Consider the following 22,618-nt stretch of genomic DNA (forward strand, 5'->3'; position numbering starts at 1 on the left):
AGGAAATCAATCTTGTTCACAATTGCCTAAAAAATACCTTGGAATAAACCTAGCTAAGGAGATAAAAGACCTCCATAATGAAAAAGATAAACAATGAAAGATGTTTTAAAATATACTAGAAGATGGAAAAGCCTCCCTTGCTACTGGATTGTTCAGATCAATACTGTGAGAAAGCTATATTACCAAAATAAATCTATAGATTCAATGAAATCACTATCAACTTTCCAGTAATATTCATCATATGACTAGAAAAGAAATCTTAAAAAATCATATGAAGGTGAGACTATCCTGTATAGCCAAATCAATCTCAAGCAGACAGAAAAGGGCTACATGTACCACAATACCTGATTTCAGATCACACTACAGATGAATTAAACTGCATTGTCCTCTGGCACCTGTAACATTGCTTTCTCTGCTTAGCATTGATCTGATTATTTGGGATATTCTCTGCTTCTATATAAATTTTAGGATTGTTTTCACTAGTTATGCAAGAATATGATTGGAAATGAAATTTGGTGATTTCATTGAATCTATTTATTTATTTTGATAATATAGCCAATTTCACATTATTAATTTGGCCAAGCTATGAGCATGAAAATGAAAGAAAAAAAGTAATTATCATGATAAATAAAATAAGATAGACTCAAAAAGTGGAATATTTCAAATCTTTCTTATATGTGATATTGAAATTATATGAAAGTAGAAGGGATTCTATGAGGAGGCGGAAGAGAAACATGAGATAGAAATAGAGGGGATTGGGAGACAAAGGAGGGTAATGAGGGGAACTCAAGTATTGCATGTTTTCTCTTATTTCCAGAATGTAGAGTTAAACACACATGTAAACTATATGACATATAACATCTGACATGAAAGCAGAATAAGACTATGAGGGGGAGAATGGGGACCATTGGTAGCAGAGAGAAAGAACAAATGAAAGGGTGGGAGGATAATATGAAAAAGCACAATGTATTTATATATGTAAATATTCATCTCTCTCTCTTTTTGGTGTTTCAAGGTAGGGTCTCATTCTAGCCCAGGCTGACCTGGAATTCACTCTGTAATCTCAAAGTGGCCTTGAACTCACAGTGATCCTTTTACCTCTGCCTCCCCCATGCTGAGATTAAAGGCGTGTGCTACCATGCCCGGTTATGTATTTATGTATGTATGTTCTGAAAAAATGTCATAATTAGATCCTTTTTTTTGTACACGAAGACAAAATGAACAATTGAAAAAGGCATAAAAACATCACAGATGAGCTCTTAATTTAGAAAGTGATTTTATGGACCAATGTGTAGGTAGGTGTGTTTTGGATGAGCCTGGATGTAGGAGGAGATGTTTAGCTAAGCCCCAGGTCACGTAACAAAGCAGGAAGGATAATGGCCAGGGTCGCAAACCATTATCTATAATTGAGTGAACTAGTAATTTTGTCAGCTCTCCCTTCTCAAATATGAGACTATCTTCATGGTAATCAAACTATTACTCAGAGGCAGTTTACTTATCAGGAGACCAATCTGTGATTGATGACCTGAAAATGGAGGCTGTCTTTTAATTCGTTTGAAATGCAAACAGAGTTGACAACCTATAGCCACTGTGGCATTTTTTAAACAAAATCAAGCACCTACATTGACCTGCTATTTACATTTACTTTGGAAAGAAACAAAAATCACATAAAAGCTATCTAGAAACACATCTCACAGCAGGCACATTAATTGGTTTTACAGTATTTGAATGGAGAGTTTGTCAAATAAAACATGCCATGACAGTTAATAGTATCATTTGGAGCCAGAAAATTATTGGCTTATTTGTTATTGGATAAAAGGAAGGCAAACATTTTGTATTAGGAAGTTTTAATGTGTTTAAAATCCTCATTAGGGATTAATGGACATGCTTGCTTTGCATAGCGCCTCATTAATTTGAGGCTAAACAGTTATTTCTGTGTTTCAATCTCAGTGTTGTTTCTTAACTTTCTTTTTTTTTTTTACTTCTCTTTAATTAGATCTTGCATTTGAGTTTGGTTTTTACACCATTGGAGATGTAGAATTAATTAATGAGATTTATAAATCTAATGGAAGTGAGTTATTCTTAGCTATCGTTTCATTTTAGTGAGCAGTTAAACCGTATGTAAGTAGGCACAGATCTAAGAGATTTCAGAAGTATAGAAAAAATGTGAACTTCCCTGAATATATTTAGCAGTGTCACTTGGCATTAATGGATAAAAGTGTTTTAATTAGAGTTATAAATAATAGGGGAGCTGGCAAGGTTTCAGTTCCCATGCAGGCAGCTTGTTCTTTCAGATTCTCACTGTCAGAGAAGAGCAATTGTAGCTGTTTTCATGGAATTGTGATGTCATCCACTGGCAATTAAGAAAATGCTAAGTGCAGGGTTTAGAGTCAATAAGGCACCAAGTTCTTTAGAGGTCACTCTGCAAGTGAAGCCACTTTCTGTTAAGTACATTCTGTTGTCACATTTTTATGAGGGCATGTGTGGGCACCAACTGTAAAGTCTATGCCACTTGCATGGCTTTAAGGGAAAATTAGCTAAATGAAAATCAAACTGAAGTCAGGGTTCCTTGTTTTAAAAACACAATTAAATCACGAGCTATGTATTTAGAAGAGTGTAATCATTTCTTTAAGGTGAAGGATCATTGATCTCGAAGATAAAGCATCTTTTTTTCTAAAAGATTTTCAAAGGTAGGGCTCAAGGCACAAATTCTAAAATTTCTATTGTAAGTGAGATTGTAGCAATTAATTTAATTTCTCATAAAGTAACTGTAACAATGTCTTCATAAATTCCCAGAAAGAACTTAACTCCTGCTTCACATATTTACTAGGGAACTGATAATTTTATAATCATAAATGCTTTGAAAGCCTCATCAATCCAATACATATTAGAGAAGATAATCATATTTTAAAATATTTCAAGCTAACTATCACAAATTAAATGCTTGTCAGCATATAAATATTGAAATGACTATAGAGCCCTTCTTTAAGTGATTCAGTTCTCCGTCTACTGAGGGACATGTGGGGAAATGAAGTTCTCATATTCTCCTTGACACAAGGTTGAATTCATTTCACTCCAGAGGAAATGTTTAAGCCTTGTGGCCATATTTGGCCCTGGGCTTCACTTCATTTGGACTTACAGGTAACATTTCATGAGTTTCTGCTGTGGAAGCCAACAAATCATGAATCCTCCTCCTGCGCTTTCTGCTTATCCCATCCATTCAAAACTAAGCCTTTTATAGATAAGACCAGTTGGGAAACTCAAGTGTGATTAATTAACTAGTGAGTGCTAAAAAGGAAGAGAAGAAGCTAATGGTAAGGAGCCATGTGCCACCTGTCAAAATATTTTCTTGTTGGGAGCTGGGTGTGGTGGCACACACCTTTAATCCCAGCACTTGGGAGGCAAAGGTAGGAGGATCACCATGAGTTCGAGGCCACCCTGAGACTATGTCATGAATTCCAGGTCAGCCTGGGCTAGAACCAAACCCTACCTCGAAAAAAAATTGTCTTGTCTGAGCCTTTGGCCTCTAATTTCCTGTATTCTCCCACTGTCTTCTTCCTTGCATGTAGAGGATGTCCTTCTGTGTTTCAGCCTGTTGATTTCTTCCTCTCTTTACATTGCTGCCAGATAGTTTTGTTATATATTCCTAGAAAACCCATGCTACATGTTCCGGTTCTCCAAAACAAGACATATATTTCCCACCTTTCCTCCCTGCCCCACTTCCCATAACTACACCATATTTTCAGTTGGTGACCTTGTTACATGCCTTGTAGAGAAAAGTAGGCACATTCAGATATGACCTATAATACGTTCCCATCTTTACTTTTCGAAACTGCTTATGTACATAGGTACTCTGCCTTTCTTTCTAAAGCAATGTAGTAAGTGGCAATAACTCTCTTATAGTCTATCCTCTCCCATTGTGTCTCAAGAAGTTTCTCTCACTATTAAAAGCTCTTTGAATAATCATTTAATTTTTTTTTAATTTTTATTTATTTATTTGAGAGCGACAGACACAGAGAGAAAGACAGATAGAGGGAGAGAGAGAGAATGGGCGCGCCAGGGCTTCCAGGCTCTGCAAACGAACTCCAGACGCGTGCGCCCCCTTGTGCATCTGGCTAACGTGGGACCTGGGGAACCGAGCCTCGAACCGGGGTCCTTAGGCTTCACAGGCAAGCGCTTAACTGCTAAGCCATCTCTCCAGCCCTCATTTAATTTTTTTACAAGACTTCACCTCTCCACTGAGGTATACTCGTTGTTATATGAATATACCTTATTAGCATCCTTAAAGCAAAGCAAAACCAAGTAAAATTGTTCACCCCACATGACCACTTTTTTGCTTCCTATCTCACTACTTTTTACAGTGGAAATAATCTACTGTCTCCATCTTGGCCCCTTCCACTCTCTCTGCAAAAGCAGGACAGGATTTTCATGGACCACCAGCCAAATGTGAAGGTGTTGCAATTGTTTGAAAAAATAGGAAACATCAAAACAGTACTGTGTGTTTCTATGTTTATATATGAACATGTGTGTTTATATATGACCTGACATATGTTTTGAAGAAACTGTCCCTTATTCTGAGATTATTTCCATCATCACCTTTGGATGTTATCCAGTCCTTTCTTTTGCAACATGCTTGCTACATAATGTCATTTGCCTCCAAAATTAATGTTGATAGTTTTATGTTTCTCTCTTATTACATTTGTGAAGTGATGTGAGGTGCAAAACACTGGAAACTTACATTTTCATCTCTTCACTGTAAAAACTGAACAGTGAGGAAGTGAATTGTTTCAAATCACACAATTAATTAGTGGAAGAGTTTGGACATAGAACTACCATTTCTTTACTGTCAAGATGTTGTTTTCATTTTTTCCTAAGACACATTACCTGAAAAAGAGGACAGTGAAATGTTTAGCTGTTCTAAGCTATGGGGTGTTGTGATTCTTGACGAGGTCAGTAACAGATGGTAACTCAAAACCTCCTAACATTTACTCTTCAACTGACAGAATGAAAGTGCGCTTGCTGCCTGACACAGGTTTTCCATATATTTAGATCCAGTGCTCGTTCTGAGATTACTCTTCTTCACTCCAACTTGAACATCTGTATTTTTGTATTCTTTGTTTTTTTAAATTTTTTTGTTTATTCTTATTTATTTGAGAGCGACAGACAGAAAGAGAAAGAGGCAGATAGAGAGAGAGACAGAGAGAGAGAATGGGTGCGCCAGGGCTTCCAGCCTTTGCAAAGGAACTCCAGATGCATGCGCCCCCTTGTGCATCTGGCTAACGTGGGACCTGGGGAACCGAGCCTCGAACCGGGGTCCTTAGGCTTCATAGGCAAGTGCTTAACCTCTAAGCCATTTCTCCAGCCCTATTCTTTGCTTTAGCCAGAAAAATTATAAGCCTGTATACGAGAGAGTTATTAAAGTTAGTGCAAGTACAATAAGGAGATATTTTAAAAAATCCTTTTGGATACAGAATAGTCATGGTTGCAGTGCTAAGACTTGAACAGGACAGAAGTGGGCATCCCACAGACTCAAGAGAGGTTGCATGCGTAGGTAGAAATGTCAAAATGAAGTGTCAATGTCCAGAAACTCTTTGAGCTTTAGAGCAAGGCCAGGAAGTAGAGATCAGGTTTAGAAGATCACAGGACTGACAAAGTAAGTTAGGGTACAGCAGAGGAGGCTGGCAGAGAGGAAGGAGGATACAGCCTGAGTCTGAGTCTAAAATGAAGATGTGGGGTTGAAAAGAGAAAAGACTGTATGTGTAGGGGGCTGGACCTTGGAACCTTAGCCAGAGGAGATTGCAGAAGCTGGGGCATGAATGTGGACAGTGGTAACAGCCATAACCAGAATTATCACACTGGCCAGATCCTCTGCCTTAGTCACAGGCAGAGGAACTTTGGAAGAATGTGGATCAGCAAGCAGAAACTCCATGATGTGCTCTTGGTTTGTTATAGTAATAGCACTAGATGTATACCCTGTTTTTTATTTTTTAATCTATAACACACACACAGACACACACACTCACTTACACGCACTTACGCGCGCGCGCGCGCGCACACACACACACACACACACACACACACACACAATTATAACTCTCTTTTATTAAAACCAGTTATTACATCAAATAAATTAACAGTGAGCTAATGGCTATTCAGAACCAATGGAATTAAGTACACTTCACTTGGAATTCTATCTGCCATTAGGTACTCTCAGTGGATGATGGCCTTTCTGCATATGCATTCTGCTGTTACCCATATCTAATGTAATCAGTGAAGAGATGTCCTAATGAATCACATTGCTCACCCTTCCCCCATGCCACCTACCTCTCACTCCTTCTACTCTCTGTTGTCATTTTCCTTCAAGCCTCATCTCGGCTCCTTTGTTACCTTTAGTGAGCAACTGCTAGAAACTCTTTTTTACACTGGGCACCTGAAGAAGACATTCAGAAGATGTCATATGGGGATCACTGTATAATATAGCTCAGCTCTATCATCCATCAGCTTAGAATGTGGATGCTTTCCTAAAGCCCTTGAAAGTGACTTAGAATAGAAGGTGCCGGTAGTGATTTAACATGTGCCTACTAATAGACTAACATACACTGCTAGCCCTTTATTTCTACCTCACACATTTTTTTTTTTTTTGCAAAAGAAGACATTTATAATTGCTGTTCTGTAATAGAGAAACAAAGATTCAGAGTTCAAGCGGCTTGACTAAGGTCACAAGACAAGTTGAATATCTGAAATTTGAGTGAAATTCTGTTGAGCTTCAGTGACTTCAGAGACTTTGGATGTTATAGTAAATTATCTCATTTATTTGCTCAAATAAGAAACAGCCCATTTCTACTTGGTCCTTTTTAGTTTATTGTCATATATGATTCCAAACAAATGGCGTCTTCTCTATTTGTCTAAAAATGGCATATGTTGAGTTCCTTTGAGCTTCACACTCTACTTTTTGTCCTTTCCTTTCTTAGAGTGAATGGTGCATATAAGCTTGCATTACACAGGCTGTTTTGGTCATTCAGCCTCCTGAAAAACTGCTTAGAAGCCATATTTTAAAAGTAAATAGCAACTTTTTGAACACCTAGGACTTTTGCTGTATTGAAATAAAAATGGAAGATGAGCTGGTTTGGTAGTACCTTGTAACTGTTGTGAAATATGTTTTGTTTTGATTAAAGTTATATTACCTGAGGATTTCTGTCTACAGCTTATGTAATATTAACTATTCCCATTTAATCAGAGAACTCATGAATACAAACTAGACTAGGGACAGTTTAAAATGAGGCAGGAAACAAGGGACAGATTGATCCTAATGTGAACTCAGTTTGTAGTTTTCCAAATTCATTTTTTGCAAACTGGGATCCTCTAGATGGGACGATGAAAAGATCTCAAAATGCATGCAAATAGGAACTTAGAAGCTATTCTTCCCTAGTTTTAGAAATGGCCAAGAATGGGGATTATTTTTTTTAATCTGAAGCTCATTTATTAGCACAATACCATCAACTGAGTTTTTATTTTATTAGTGATACTATATCAGGAAGCTCTGTACCACCTAATTCAATCATGGGGATGAATGTGGTAATCAATCGGTGAAATTCCTTTGTAGTATCCATCAGTGTCAGTTATGAATATTGCTTAATTTGACAGTTGTTTAATTTGCAATGAAACTTACAATTTTTATATTTCATTTTGAGAAATCTTTGTCAAAGTGGAATATGCTTTGAATGGTGGGCTTTGATTGTCATATGTTGTTTTCTCACAATCTCTTATCAATAATGCACTCATAGGCATGCATTGGGCATCTCTGGGTTAGCCATGTGATGACATTATTCTTTTCTATTAGTTCTAGCTGCTGCTTGGGTCTCTCAGTGCCACAGTCAGGGTATTTTTGATATCTTGTATTACCCTAATCGCTTAGTAGTATGCTCCAAACTGATTAATTCCACAGTGATGAAAACATCCTATGCAATTCATTTATTGTTGCTGCAGTTAATTGAATATTTGATGATTTAAATTATTTCATTAGATATATATATATATATATTTATCACCAGGCAGATGATCGATGTGGTCTCTCTGGGGCTACAAGGGGTGGCAGCCTGTACTGTCAGATGCAGAGAGGGTAGGCACTTGTGACGCTCTCAGTCAGCTCACCACCTGCCCGATGATATACACCTCCCTTCTCTGGTCCTCAGAGGACCACGTCCCTACCCAGCACAAGAGGGTTGTCTGGGGCCAGGAATGACAGCACAGCTTCCCCTGTGCGTCCTCCTTGTGCAGCTTGCGTTCTGATGTAAGAGGAGGGGGCAGAGAGGGGGAATGTGAAAGGAAGCTGCAGCTTTGAGTGGCTAACTTGTGCTTTGTGGACTATGTGAATACTCAAGAGTGGATTTAAATAGAGAAGGTGGAACTGGGCAGCGGTATAGCAACTCGACAGGCAGCAGTTCCAATCCCATTAATACCAGTAGTTCTCTTCCCCAGATTCTTTCTTTCACACCTGTGCAAGTGACTCCTCCAGAATTCCTGAGAGGTTTGTTCTGAAAGAGCACAAAGAGGGCAAAAGGACAAAATCCAGGACTGGCCTTAGTGCAGCTTTCTGCCTGTGTACACAGTTGACCTCGGTGTGGTACTGCACTGCAGGGGGCTCAGAGACTGAAGTGGCTTCAGGTGGCCCCACCATTTCACAGCCATGTCAAATCCTTGGCCTCTCACTCCCCTATGGAGTGAGGACTACAGTGAGGACCTCTGCGGCTGGGAGCTTCTGTCGGACTTGACTTTGTCTGTGAACCCGGTAGGTACCCTTTGCCTGGTGCTTAAATGAGACCTCCTGTTCCTGATTGTCTATTTCCCCTGTATATGTACTTTTTCTCCATTTGCATTGTCTTCAAGGCAGAAGTGATGTTGTCCTTCAGTCTTTCAATCCTCCCTCTTGGCACCATCCTGAGCTCAGTGTGAGCTCAATCAGGTTTTGTTGTCTAAAGAAGTAAATGGGAGATGTGATGAATAGGCAGACTGTGAATGAGTAAGATCCTATTACCCTTGTCAAGACTACCTTACAATGTATGTCCCAGTGGGTCTGTAATTGTTTGTTTTCCTGTCCCATCTAGACATTTAACTCAGAGAGAAAGGCCATGTCCCATAGCTATTTGTCTTAGCAACCCCCATGCCCAACACTGTTCTAGGCATGTAGGAAGTGTTTGCTGGTTAATTACGAAGCACTTGCAGCTCCATTTGAGTTATCTGTAGAAAAACCAGCTGTAGGGCTGGGCTAGATGAATTTGCAGAACTACTGACTTCATGAGAATGCTGGATTCCAGGATTTTCTTTAAAAGGAAAATGTCCAAACAGTGGGTGTGGATGCATACAGATTTGGCTGTTCTTGTCTCAGTGCCACTGACTCTTATTGTCACTATTATATCTGCTGCAAAGCCCCAGAGTTACAACTCATTCTCTTCTAATAGCATTTATTACCATAAATAAATGATTATTTGTAAGTCCAGGTGTAAGGATGATATTTGTAGTTGGCAACAGTGAGTCAATCCTAGGTTGAAAAGACAGGACTTTTAATCATGCAAGGAAGAATAACTCAGTGTGTGGGGTTTTATGGATCACAAAGCACATTCAATATCCCTTATTTCATTTGATACTCACAGAAGCCCTGAGTGATTTGAAGGGGTCGGGTATTATTATTTTTATTTTATTTTTATAGTTGAGACTACTATAACTCTGATGGGTAAAATTTCCTAAAGCCTACTCCCAAGTAGTAGGGTCAAAACTCCTACTCAACTTATTTGACTCTTAGGCAAGTGTTCTTATAACATGTCAATATTATTTTTCTCTTTAGTTTCTGAATTAAAATGGATGTGTTTGTGTGGAAAGAGGAGAACAAAGACCTACTCGCGAGTCTGGACCACACATATTTAGCCTACATAGCCTATGCTGAAGCAGTACAACAAACATAATAACAATTGAACCTCCTTTAGTAACAGTCCTTTGGAACTTCATGTTAGAGTATTTGTTTGGATATTTGTTGGAAATTCAAGAATCATCTTGAAAAACTTAGTTAAGAGATCACGTAACAATAAGGCAAGAGTTTTCTTTGTTGTTAAGATGTATTAGCTATGGTAGTGGGAGTGGCTCAGTGGTTGAAATGTGTTTGCCTGCAAGGCCTGCCATCCCAAGTTCAATTCCCTAGCGCAGGTGTAAAGCCAGATGCAAAGTAGTGCATGTGTGGCATGTGTGCACACCCCACACAACACACCTACACACAAACATAGGGATGAATATTTTTAAAAAGTTAAAAGGTATGAATTCTATAATACTATGAAATCCTAGCAAATTTACATTCAATAAACTATCAGTAGTTAGTTAATTGGAAAATAAAAATCATAAATAGTGATCCAAGAATTCAAGGATCAAGAACGTTGAGAAAATACTGTAGTAAAAATATTTGGCAGGTTTCTTAAACCCTTACTTGCATCATGGGACTTCAGGAGGAGGACGTGCATTGCTGCATTGCCCACACTTATTTGGATATAGAACTTCTTACTTTTCAGTGCTGGAATACATGAGATGGTCTTCTTTATAGCACTATTTATTTATTTGTTTATTTTCTGGATGCATGATGTGCATGAGTTTGTGTGAGTATGGACATACATATTTCATGGCACATGTGTGGAGGTCAGATGACAACTTTTGGTGTCAGTCCTTGATATCAATCTTATCTGAAGCAAGGATTGTCTCTTTTTGTTGTTGTCATCACTGCTTAGTTTGCCAGTCTCCCAGGAGATTCCTCTATCTCCATGTCTAATTTCACCAGGGGCATGCTGGTATTACAGAACCCTGACATGGTTTTTGGGTTTTGCATGGACCTGGGGTTCAGAACTCAGGTACTTATGATTACATAACAGGGACTTTATCTACTGAGCCATGATTCCAGCTCCCTTTATAGCACTTTATAGCACATAGGTATAGTTGCATATTAACTATGTGATTCTTCTTATCCACCATCCTGTCAAGCCTACAAGCTCCAAGAGGGAGTAAACTGTCTCTTTTTGCTTCCTGTTGTATCTCTAGCTAAAATCAGCTTAGTGTGCAGCATTTGGACTTCAAAACTATTTCCTTACTAAATTAAAGAAAGAAAGAATTGTCCTGGTTCAAATCGTCTTTGATTCTTTATCTTAAATCTAATATGTATGTTCTTTTTAATGTGTGTCCAGACAATTTTTTAGCCGTAACTTGTATCACTTCTTCTAACCCATATTCAAATATTATTGTAATTGGAAAGATGACTATATAATTTGACATTCAAAATGGATCTGTTTTGAGGATGAGAGGGAATACTGTCAATAATTAAATCAGAATGACAAATGAAACTTCAAGCATGTGGGGTAATCCAGGATACCTAGTCCAATATTCTTGGGTACTCTGTCTCAGCCTGACTCTACTACCTGGGATTTTATGCTTGCTGTAGCACAGACCTTTGCAAGCAGGACTCAGGCAGTAATTACTAGTGGAAGTCAATGTATGTTTAGTACTAGTCACTTTAGTACTAATTGAAGATTTTTGTTGCAATGCATATTTAAGATTGAAGAAATCTGGTACCATAAATATTTTCAATTTCCTCAAATATTTTGAGCTCAAGCTGGATAGGTGGCACATGCCTTTAATCCCAGCATATGGGAGGCAGAGGTAGGAGGATCGACATGAGTTCCAGGACAGCCTGAGACTACACTGCCAGATCAGCCTTGATAGAGCAAAAGCCTGCCTTGAAAAACAAAAAAAAAATATATGTTGAGCTCAGATTATGATCTGACAGTTATGAATCATCCTTGTAAGGGGCCTGGCTGGGCTCTCTTCACAGGACTGTCCTTTTATCTCCCAACACAGTGGATAAGTGATGCCCAGTGTTCCTTAACAGTTTAGGAGGAAGGCAGAAGATATTAGATTGCAATCCTGCAGAGGTTGAAGATACAAAGGGGAGTTAGGAATGTGTAGGAGATAGTTATAATCTTGTGCAGGTGTTAAGCTTATTGGTTTTTTACTGGTTATAGAGTCCTGGGAGGAAAATATCATTTGCTTCACATGGACCAAGTACTCAGTACCTTTCTATTGGGGCTTGAATTTTGATTGATTGGGAAGGTGTCACAATGGGAAAGATGGTTCATAAACTTAGTACATGTCTGAGATTACACTGAAGTATCAAGACAAACCTGTGATGCATATAAGAGTTCAGTCTTTTTGGTTTGGATTAAGAAAATGAAGATATCTGTTTGGTGTCCCAACTTCCAGGAGGACTCACTTTAATCAGAGGAGTATTTTACAAAGTTCCTATCTTTAAAATTAATAACATGCTCTGTTAGAGAGTTGTAGAAGTTGTAGAGTTCACAAGGTCAAGATCTCTCTTTGGATAGATGGGCACAGAGTACCTCAAATAGAAGGGAAATGACTCAATGTTCTACAGCATATATGAAGAACAAGGAATCACTTTTTGAACGTTGCCCTGTGATCTCACAGTTCATTAAAACATAAACAAAATTGGCCATTTTCAGATCTAGCTGTATTGTGATTAATAAGGCAAAAAACACTGATAGCTATTTTTCCTGTCTTTACAATTTATCAAACAGAACAACCTTTTATGCAATAAGCTTCTCTGAGAATAATAAGGCTGAGTTTACTTTTTCTGTTTATTTCAGGTAAGCCTTCCCAGTGATCCAAGCTGTGTTGAGGAAATCTTGCGGGTGAGTTTAAATTTTCATTTCTGCACCATTTAATACTGAAGTGATCTGTCTGGTCCAGTGGTTGAAAGTAATAAGCACTCTAATCAAGGAGTATGGTGATGAGGAATTCTCCCATTCTACTGCCATTTTGCTGAGGCTACTTGTCTCATTTCTTGCCTTTCAATTCTCAGTTCTGTAATGTCTTTACATTTCTGTCAACTTAGTCATTCCTTTGCATTTTTAATTTGAGGCCTTGACAGAGGTTCACTACTTCTTTAGGAATCATGATCTCTTCATGCATCACACCCTAAATCTTTACTTTTATGCTTTTAGAGATCTAACTTGAAACCTTATTGCTGCCTTAAGTCAACTATCAATGAAATGTGGTTATGGAGATTATGGAAGATTACAACTGTAGGAAAGAAAGGAGAGACATTTATGACATGTTATGGGCAGCATTACATATGAGAGTGGGAGTAGCTTAGAGAAAGAACAAAGTTGAAATGGGTAGCTATAACCTCTCTGGAAGCAAACACACCAATGCAAAACAGAAGGCAAGTGCAAAAAACTGTATGTACCTACTAGTATCACCGCTAATTGACATCATAAGGCAACATGGTGTCTCAATAAGATGAGCAATAGGAGTGATATCTGGTTCAGGCTTTACCATTTGTCACTTTAGTGACTTTGGACAGATTATTTCATCTTTCTGATTCTCCCTTGTCTGTGAAAAATTATCATAGTTTTGCTGTCTCTCATATATAGTGCCCTGTGGCATATAAATGTCATTATGGTGCTAAATGATGACTCGTATAGACATGTAGAAATGATGCAGGCTTTCTCTCTGGAAATGAAAATGAACTGTATGCCAATGAAAAGTCAGCTACTGTTTTCCTCAGTTACCCAAACCACCAAAACTCTCTTCTTAGGCCCTGTCTCAGGCAATAGCATTCTCAGCAGCCCAGTATTTGAAGCAAGCTGAGTGAATATGCAGCCCCAAAGGAGCAATGGAGAGTAGAAGGCCGCTATTGATCATGATGATCTGCTACCTTAGTCTCCCTCTTGTGAGTGTCCATGCACAAGTTTCAGCCCAAGGACCTTAATATTGACTATTGAAGAGATGAGTTATGCAGACTTGATTTGGGATGAGATTATACAGATTAAGGATATTTTGTCTTCTTTTTCGAGATAAAAACCCAGCAATCCTTCCATCATCTGGCTCTCGGGTCTTGTGGCCTGAGAGGATCAAGACAGTATATGAGTACTGGAAACCCAGGCATTTGCTCCCTGCCATTGAGTGGACACAGGAAAAGTACAAACAACCCATATCTTCTGCTGTTCACCTATCTGAAAGGAAAGTGATAGTGACAGAAATGGCCCACTCCAGTGGTCTATATGAGTTTCAATTTCTTTCTCCTTCCTCATTGCTGTGAGCAAATACCTGACCAGATGCAATTTAGGGAAGGCAATAGATTGTTTTGCTTTATAGTTCTGGGTGGGGGGATAGTCTATTATTGTAGGGAAGATGGGGCAGGCTAGAGCAGGAAGCCAGTGTCACATCAATAGATAGGAAGCAGAGAGAAAAAAGAACATAGGGTCAAGCTGTAAGATCACAAGGACCACTGCCAGTGACCCATTTCCTCAAGCAAGGCTCCACCTCCTAAGTTTTTTACAACTTTTCCAAAGAACATCACTTTGTTGGGGATCAAGTAATCAAGCACATGAGACTATCAGGGACATTCTGTTTTGCGGCCACCAATATAGTAAGCTTGTCCTTTGTCTCCTTGCATTGCAAGCATACACAAAGTCAGTAACTCTCAGAATGCCAGACTAGTCTCAGAATTGCCACCTAACACATCACATTTGCATGCTCTCCCTTAGAGCAGACCATCCTGCTGCTTGGGTGTTCACATACTCACTCCATATGACAGTCGGGTAGAACACCTGTCAGAGCCTGTCCTCTTGCAGAAACAACAGAATTTCACTTAACATAGCAAGAAATAGACTGCCTTAATAAGCTTTTAAGAGATATTACCTTTTGAGAAAGTAACAAAATTCCTTCTGTTGCTCTTGAAAGAAATCCAGGAAAATATTTTTGAAGGGCAATGGATTGTGTAGAATTCTTTTAATTTTTATCCTATGGAAATACTATTAATGAATTGGTATTCCTTTATTGAAAACTGTAATATTGTATTCCCTATACTTGGAATAAAAACAAACTCTAGTTTGTGCCCCAAAATTCATGACTAATTCTTAACTGTTGATATGTTGCTACAGAGCATGCTTGTTGAGGTTTGTTTTTGCCTCCAGCACGTATTTACATTGTTGGTTTGAGGGACTTGGAGACTTGGGAGTAGCTCAACAGTAAATCTGTTTGCAATTTTTCCCCACCTGCCCCCTTTTCAGGGGAATGTAACTTTCCCCTCTCTTATTCCTTCTTCTGATCCCCTCTACACTTTTAAAACTAAGTGGATTCAAAAACAGATCTTTCTATTCTTTTATTTTTATTTATTTTTATTTTTTTGTCCAAGGTAGGGTCTCACTCTATCTCAGGCTTACCTGGAATTCACTATGTAGTCTCAGTATGGCCTTGAACTCATGGTGATCCTCCTACTTCTGCCTCCAAGTGCTGGGATTAAAAGTGTGCACCACCATGCCTGGCTTCCTTCCATTCTTAATAAAGTGGAAAGATCCAGCTCTATACCCCTGAGAAAAAGAGATAGCTTCCAGTTACTCTTATAGCTTGCTCATTTCCTAGAGAGGTCACTTTTCAGCTCTTCCTCTGTTCCTTTCTATCTCATAGCTCACTCCCAGTGAAGAGATTTTTAAAATTATTTTTAATTTGTACACGTGTGTGTGTGTGTGTGTGTGTGTGTGTGTACATGCATGTGAAGGCTTCTTATAAACATAAACATAGATTCTTGTGCCACTTTTCTCATCAGGCTTTGTGTAGGTGCTGGGGAAGTGAATCCTGGACCAGCAGGCTTTGCAAGCAAACACCTTTTCCCAATAAGACACCACCCATCTCCTGAGCCTGGAGGAATTTTCAAACTCTTCACAGCATTTACATAGGTGCATTAAAATCATAGTCTGTTTACTCTCACAACTTCCCCTCCTCTCTGATCACTCTTCCCCTCCCCCCAAAGCCTTGGAAACATGTATGCAAATCCTCTTCATCACACAGTGGGACAAACTTATTATTATTTTTAAAAATATTTTTTTACTTTTATTTATTTATTTGAGGGCAACATAGAGAGAGAGAAACAGGGAGAGAGAGAGGGGGAGAGAGAGAGAGAGAGAGAGAGAGAGAGAGAGAGAGAGAGAGAGAGAGAGAGAGAGAGAATGGGCATGCCAGGGCCTCTAGCCACTGCAAACGAACTCCAGATGTGTGCGCCCCCTCTCTTCAGCCACAAACTTATTTTGTGAACCAAGTACAATAACACCAGCCCAACCTAACTGTCAGATCTTTAGTTACCAGAGAAATGGGAATAATTTCAAGTCGTACATTTTATTTTGGCCCAGTGTCTCAAAATGCTGTTGAAGTTCAAACTCGTTAGCTTTCTGTGAAAGGCTCTCTTGTCATTTGTTTTTTAAAATAGGGTTAGCTCCCCTTCAGACCAGCACTTGTAGTTCTCTTTCTCTGCCCTTCTGGGTTTATAAGATGCTAGAGAACACCTTATCTGATCTTCCAGCATCTTGGGGTGTTCTCATGTCATGTCATCACAAGAGGCTAACGGCATGATAGGCAGTGTTATTTTCCTGTGTCAGATGACTACAGCTGAAAGCACTTCACCCTCATTGCTTTGATTGTGGAAATAAGGTGGTCCTTTATAAGTTCAGAAAATCCAGGTCTCCAAGGTTAAATGGCCTTTAGCCAAGTGCAGGACTAGCATGCGCTGTTCGTAGAACAAAATATGGTCCCTGTTTTCTCAATCTAGTGATCCTTGCACTATATTCAGCTGCCAAAGACTCTGCCCTACACATTTATTGAGATGCTCTTGATTAAAAAAAAATGCTTTCAACAGTATCTGACATTTGTAGAAACTTTAAGAACACTAGCAACCCAACATGATTTGAGCAGGTTTTAACTAATTCATCATTCTGTAACCTGATTTCAATTAGTAATAAGGACAACAGGGAATGTGCCATCTCCTGTGTACCTGAAATAATTTTCAGCTGCGTTTTTAACTCTTCTGGGAAACTCTCAATGATTGTATTTTTATACATGTTTTGCATAATTGGGAAGAGTGAAACTTAGAGAAGTAAACCAATTTGCCCAGGTCTCTGACAATCATCACAGCTGTCTAGTACTTTCTACCTTACTGTCTTACTTGAACCTATCCTTATTCAACAGGCTGCAGTTCACTTTATGGCTGACATTTTAATGGCATCAACCAGCATTCATTCAACTGTTCTTGTCTCCTCATTTTATAAAACTTAATGATGCAAAATAATCTCAAACATACTAAATTCCACTCACCTACAAAACCTTTCTACCAAACCTTTCCATTCCTGCTGAATAAACTGCATAACCTCAGATGGCTTTGCCACTTGACAAGAGTATTGTTGCTTATTATAAATTTTATGAATCAGAAACTTAAATGCAGCAATTTCTGTAGCACAACCAAGTTTGTTTACTTGTTTCTGTCAGCATGCAACTAACTTTTCAGAGTCAAGCTACCCGCCCGTGCAATCAGAAGTGAAAAATTGCAGTAGATATGGTCCCAGTGATGGTGTATTATCCTTACAACTCATCTGTCATATGAGGGATTCTTAAGCTGCTCGTATATAACAATACAGGCACCACCAGCAGCTTCTTTTCTGAGCTCCACAGGGTTTTATGGGTCCTAGAGTCATCATTTCTGGGAGGGTTAAGCCAATGAGAATAGCGTGCTCTAAATGCGACCAGCTAAGAATAGATGTTCAGTGATTATTTGTTCTGTAACAATATGATTTATTTGTTCCCAGCAAGAATTTACTTAAAGTGTCAACAAAAGATCAATTAAATCCTTTCTAAAGTCGAAAATGGAGAGAGCATGCTTCTCTTCCATTTGATGCTGAACAGATTGTGTTTCCTAGCGAAGCACCTTATGCGGTTGATAATTTCATAGGCAAACAGCTGTAAGGGTAATTCACTGTTCATGTGAGATGCTGAGCTTGCTATCTAGGATTTAGGAACTTGATTTGATAAACTGTAGCTTCTTACGATTTACTCCTGCCATATGGATCAGGTTGGTAAATACCTACATGGGCATCTCTTTTTGATTACAGTTTAATCTGTGTTAACGGCATTCTAAACTAAGGCAATTTTGTTTATTATGTTTGTGGTTTACTTAACAGTTTTAGCATGGGATGAACTTGCCAAATAATTACAGAACAACCAGATACAGTACTTACTAGCTTTTACCTTTAGCATGATAGCAAATGAAAAGACCCTTTTAATGAGTAAGGGAAAAATTGAATCAGGGAATAAAATTGGTTAGGCAGTTAAGGCTGAAAGGAAATTTGATTATATTATCATAACTATACAGCATAATTAAGCACCTTTTGGCCAAACGTCTTTTATAAAATTAACCAATAATTAGGCAATTGATTTCTTACCCTGTCAGATTAATGTATAAATAATTTTCAAATTGAACTCATGAAAGAGATTTTCTGTATAACTGCCTTAAATATCAATCTTTCTGGAAGGTCACATAAAAGCAACTACCATAGTCTAGTATGAGTTTTAAATTATAATTTCTTGAAATGCTAATAGAGAGGTTCATCCCAAAAAAGGCATCAATGGCTAAATATAACTTAGGCTATAATTAATGTTAACACTGATGGAGTCAAATAAATGAACTAACTAATAATTGTACCCTCAGCTACTCTGATGACTAGCTCTTAGCCAATGATACTGAGAAATATATAAATGTGTCAGCAGGTGAAAATGCCCTTGACTGGGTAAATTATGTGGAGTATTACCTTTGCTGAAGCTGAATCAAATCATTAATACACTCAGTACATACCATGCATATGTGAGGTAAGCTATTCATAGAACAAACTTAGCCCATAAGAGACATTACCCATTATTTACCTCCCAGTAATCACTTCCTCTTTTCTTCAACATAAACCAAGCCAGAAGAAAAATGCTAAATTTAATTATAACAACTATTATGTAAACAATGAATGCAAGCCATCCGGTGTACTTCCAAATGCATTTAAAGCCTGACAAGCAGTTTAAATATTTTCATGTGGAATCTGGGGGCTTGTAGCTAGTGGATGAAGTGAATTCTAAATTATTTCACAGACGTCATTGAGAAAGTGAGTAATGTGAGTAATGAGGTGACTGGCCCAGTGAATCATGGGAACCTGTCAAACACGGGGAAATGTCAGGGAAGAGATGATGTCAAATACCAGTAACTTAGCAACCCAGCATTTAGCTGTCCATGGAGGGAGCAAGAGGAGTCGCTGTAAAATAGCAGAGTAGATATATGAGTCCCTCATATATCTTAGGCATGCTATAAAAATAAGTCTGTTTTCTGTCAACTTGTTTCTTTTTGTGAATATTGTGATTTATTATTTTCCATTGAAACTGAATGAAAGCAGGTGAGAATTTAAGCCATGTGTAGAATTTACACCTGCTTTTTGTATCCTGGGTATACAGAAAGGGTAATGAAACAATGTATTGGTTTGCCAAAAAGAATTCTAGGCTTATCTGAAAGAACTAATAGTTTCCAACTGTTGTTTGAGAACGAGCATTTTAGTCCTAACTTTGCTAATGGGGTTGGACTGAGAGAAATATAGGTACTATGAGAAAGCAAACCATTCCTTTCACAATTTCTGTAAAGGTATGATCACCGTCTGGCAAAACGCACCAAGGCAGAAGCCTCTTAGAATCCATGTGGCAGGCATCTTTTACCTTTGAAATGAAAGAATAAAAAAAGGCTTTCTCCTTCACTTATGCATTCAAAAGCCTTATAGAGAATGAGAGATGTAACTTTAAATACATAACTGACCTTACCAGACAAAATTTACAAGTCTAAGAAACAATTAGCTCTGAGAAGATAAAAGATGAGAGAAGTCAAGGGGTGATTCTAATCTTATATCTGGGACATTAAAGCATTTATATTTAGAATAAAGAGCCAAAACAACATTGGAATAATGAGACTGGTTGTAAGCATAAGAGAAAGATTGCCCATGAGCATGCTGGACCCATAGCTTGAGAAGCAAGGAAGGCAGCACTAAATGAGAAATTGCATAAATATTTGTGCAAAGTGCTTTGTTGGTGAGTTGATTGGGCTGCTGAATTGGTGTGCTGGGTGATAAGAGGGAAGTTAAAGCCAGGGGCACTTAGTCACACACTCCTGTGTATTCTGATGAGAATTCTTCCTCAGCCCTCACTGGTCCTGTAAGAACTGTTGCCACTAAAAACATCGGTACATGCCTGTCATTCCAGCTCTTGGGAAACTGAGGTAGATGGATTATGAATGTGAGCCTTTAAATACGATTATTAAAAAGTATACTACATATGTAAATAAATCAAAAGGTGAAAATAATGAATTATGAACAGAAAGTCAGTGTAAATAATAAATTCAAGATTTTTTTTTCTTAACTGAAACAATAACCAACAACAACAAGAAAATTTGTGCTTAATCTCAGTGAAAAAAAGTAAGGGACAGAAAATTCAAAAACATAAAACAATAATATAGAAAAATAATGTCAGATATAAAAACAAGTGACAATTTAACCATCACTATACAAATAGTATTTACTGATACTGACTCTAGATGAGACAGGAAATCTAAATAGAATAATCGTTATTTATAAAATGAAGACACCTCTCCTATTTACAATGTATGAGTCCTAGATTGGATTTCTTAAGGAAATTCAAACAAACAAATCTTAACTGTTCTAGAACACAGAATAAGAGTAAAATATTGTCTTCTTTTAGAAAGTTACAGAATAATGTCACCAATGAATAGTAAAGACTCATAGTGGACTACTGTCATAGAGAATCAGGCAATTGTTTAAAGAATATTGGTCATTTGTTATGTGAACATTTTCAAAGGATATGTGAACACACATCTGCCCAGCTCAGATAGGACACCAGTGACAGAAAGAAAATAATGGTTCCATGCAAGTGAAACTTGGTGAACCAGTGAATTTAATTGGGGTTACTTACAGAGCATGGGTGAGAAGTTGCTTATAGAAGCATGGGCTGCTATTATCACTGAAGAAAAACGTGTCTCTCTTTTAACAACTGTTAACTACCTATATATCCTCAGGCAAATGCAAGCCTATAAGAGCCTCCACCTAACAACTGTTAACTGCCTATATATCCTCAGGGACTGACAGAGTCTCTAGAGTTCTGCCTCCTCACAACTATTAACTGACTATATATTCTCAGGGGAAGGTAACGTCTTTCTGTGCCCCCTCCCATTAATGGAATGTTAATGAGCCCAATCAAGTGTAGGTCTCATGTGGGTAATCACGACTGCTAAGAGTTCAAGAAAACAATGGCCATGTCATGTTCAATATAGTATTTTCCAACATGGCCATGGCCAAGTGAATTTTGTTCTCAGATTGGAAAGCTAGTTTGATATTAGGAAGTCCATTAGTATAATGCCTTTTATTTATAGGATGCAAGCAACACGAGAGAATAAAGTCCATCTTCATAGATGCTAAGGACATTTGATACCATGTAATGTAAATTCTTAATAAAATAAAATAGAAATATTATTAAAATGATAAGATCTATCTGTGTTAACTCTAAAGTTTATGTAATATTTGATGAGGAAATTTTAGAAGAATTCCCATTATAGTTAATAAAAGATTACATGTTATTTATACCATTATTATTTAACACTATTCTGGAGGTAAACCAAAACAATTAAACTAAGTAAAGCAGTAAGATAAATTGAAGTGAGGAAAAAAATGTGTAAAATCGTTATTTATAGACTATGTATATAGTTACACATACATATGTGTATGTATACATGGATATATATATATATATATATATATATATATATATATATATATATGATTTTCCTGGAAATCTTAAGAAAAAAATTAGCCAAAAGAATATTCAAATTGACACAATAATTCAACAAATCTGTTTGGCAAACTGATTAGGACTTATTGTTAATTATAAATTATATGAAAAAATATTAAAAAATATAAATTTTATGATGACCAGGTATAAAGTACAGTGGACCAAAAAATCCATTTACAACTTGTGAATTAATTTAACAAGAGATGCATCATGGTGGTATGAGCAACCTAAAGCACTATGAAAGAAAATATTTCAACAAGTTCAAAGTTACTCTGAGGCTTTCTTGGTTAAGAAGGAAATATCACATTCAATTTTCCTTAAGGTAATCTTGAATACTTATCTAACACCATACAATGTACATTCCAGATATAACAAGGATTAAGAACAAAAGCATGAAATATTAGCAATAATTATTAAAATTTTAGTTTTGCTCTTAAAAAATTATTTCAAGGTCTGGAGAAATGGCTTAGTGATTAAGGAAGGAGCTTGCCTGTGATGCCTAAGGACCCAGGTTTGCTTCCTGAGTATGCGTGTAAGCCAGCTGCACAAGGTGACACATATGTCTGGAGTTCATTTGCAGTGACCGTAGGCCCTGGGCACACCCAACCCCCCCCCCTTCATCTTTCTCTCCCTCTTGAATAAATAAAAATATAATTAAAAAAAACTTTTCAAGTCATATCTCAAAATGAGACAGCTTAGGTAGGAGGAAGTCAGGCAAGTTTTCAGAGATTTGAGGTAACTGGATGTTTGAAAGTAAGAGAGGGCTGCCTTACAAAGTCCAGGATAATTTCTAGCATATATGAGGCCTTGAATTCAACTCCTAGTACTGACAAAAAAGAAGAAGAAGAAGAAGGAGGAGGAG

The 22,618-nt window shown here is 37.7% G+C and overlaps 1 protein-coding gene across 6 annotated transcripts in view; it reads left to right on the forward strand.

Moving 5' to 3' along the window:
• The window catches only part of Aff2 (AF4/FMR2 family member 2), a 551,228-nt gene that overhangs the window by 320,672 nt on the left and 207,938 nt on the right, over positions 1-22,618 (forward strand). For all 6 annotated transcript variants that reach the window (XM_045140221.1, XM_004668938.2, XM_045140222.1 and 3 more), the window contains one exon: positions 12,693-12,737. In XM_045140221.1, the coding sequence (XP_044996156.1) occupies positions 12,693-12,737 (45 nt within the window). The remainder of the gene's footprint in view (positions 1-12,692; positions 12,738-22,618) is intronic.

This window comes from Jaculus jaculus, chromosome X (genome assembly GCF_020740685.1).
Source record: "Jaculus jaculus isolate mJacJac1 chromosome X, mJacJac1.mat.Y.cur, whole genome shotgun sequence".
In the NCBI taxonomy this organism is placed as follows: domain Eukaryota; kingdom Metazoa; phylum Chordata; class Mammalia; order Rodentia; family Dipodidae; genus Jaculus; species Jaculus jaculus.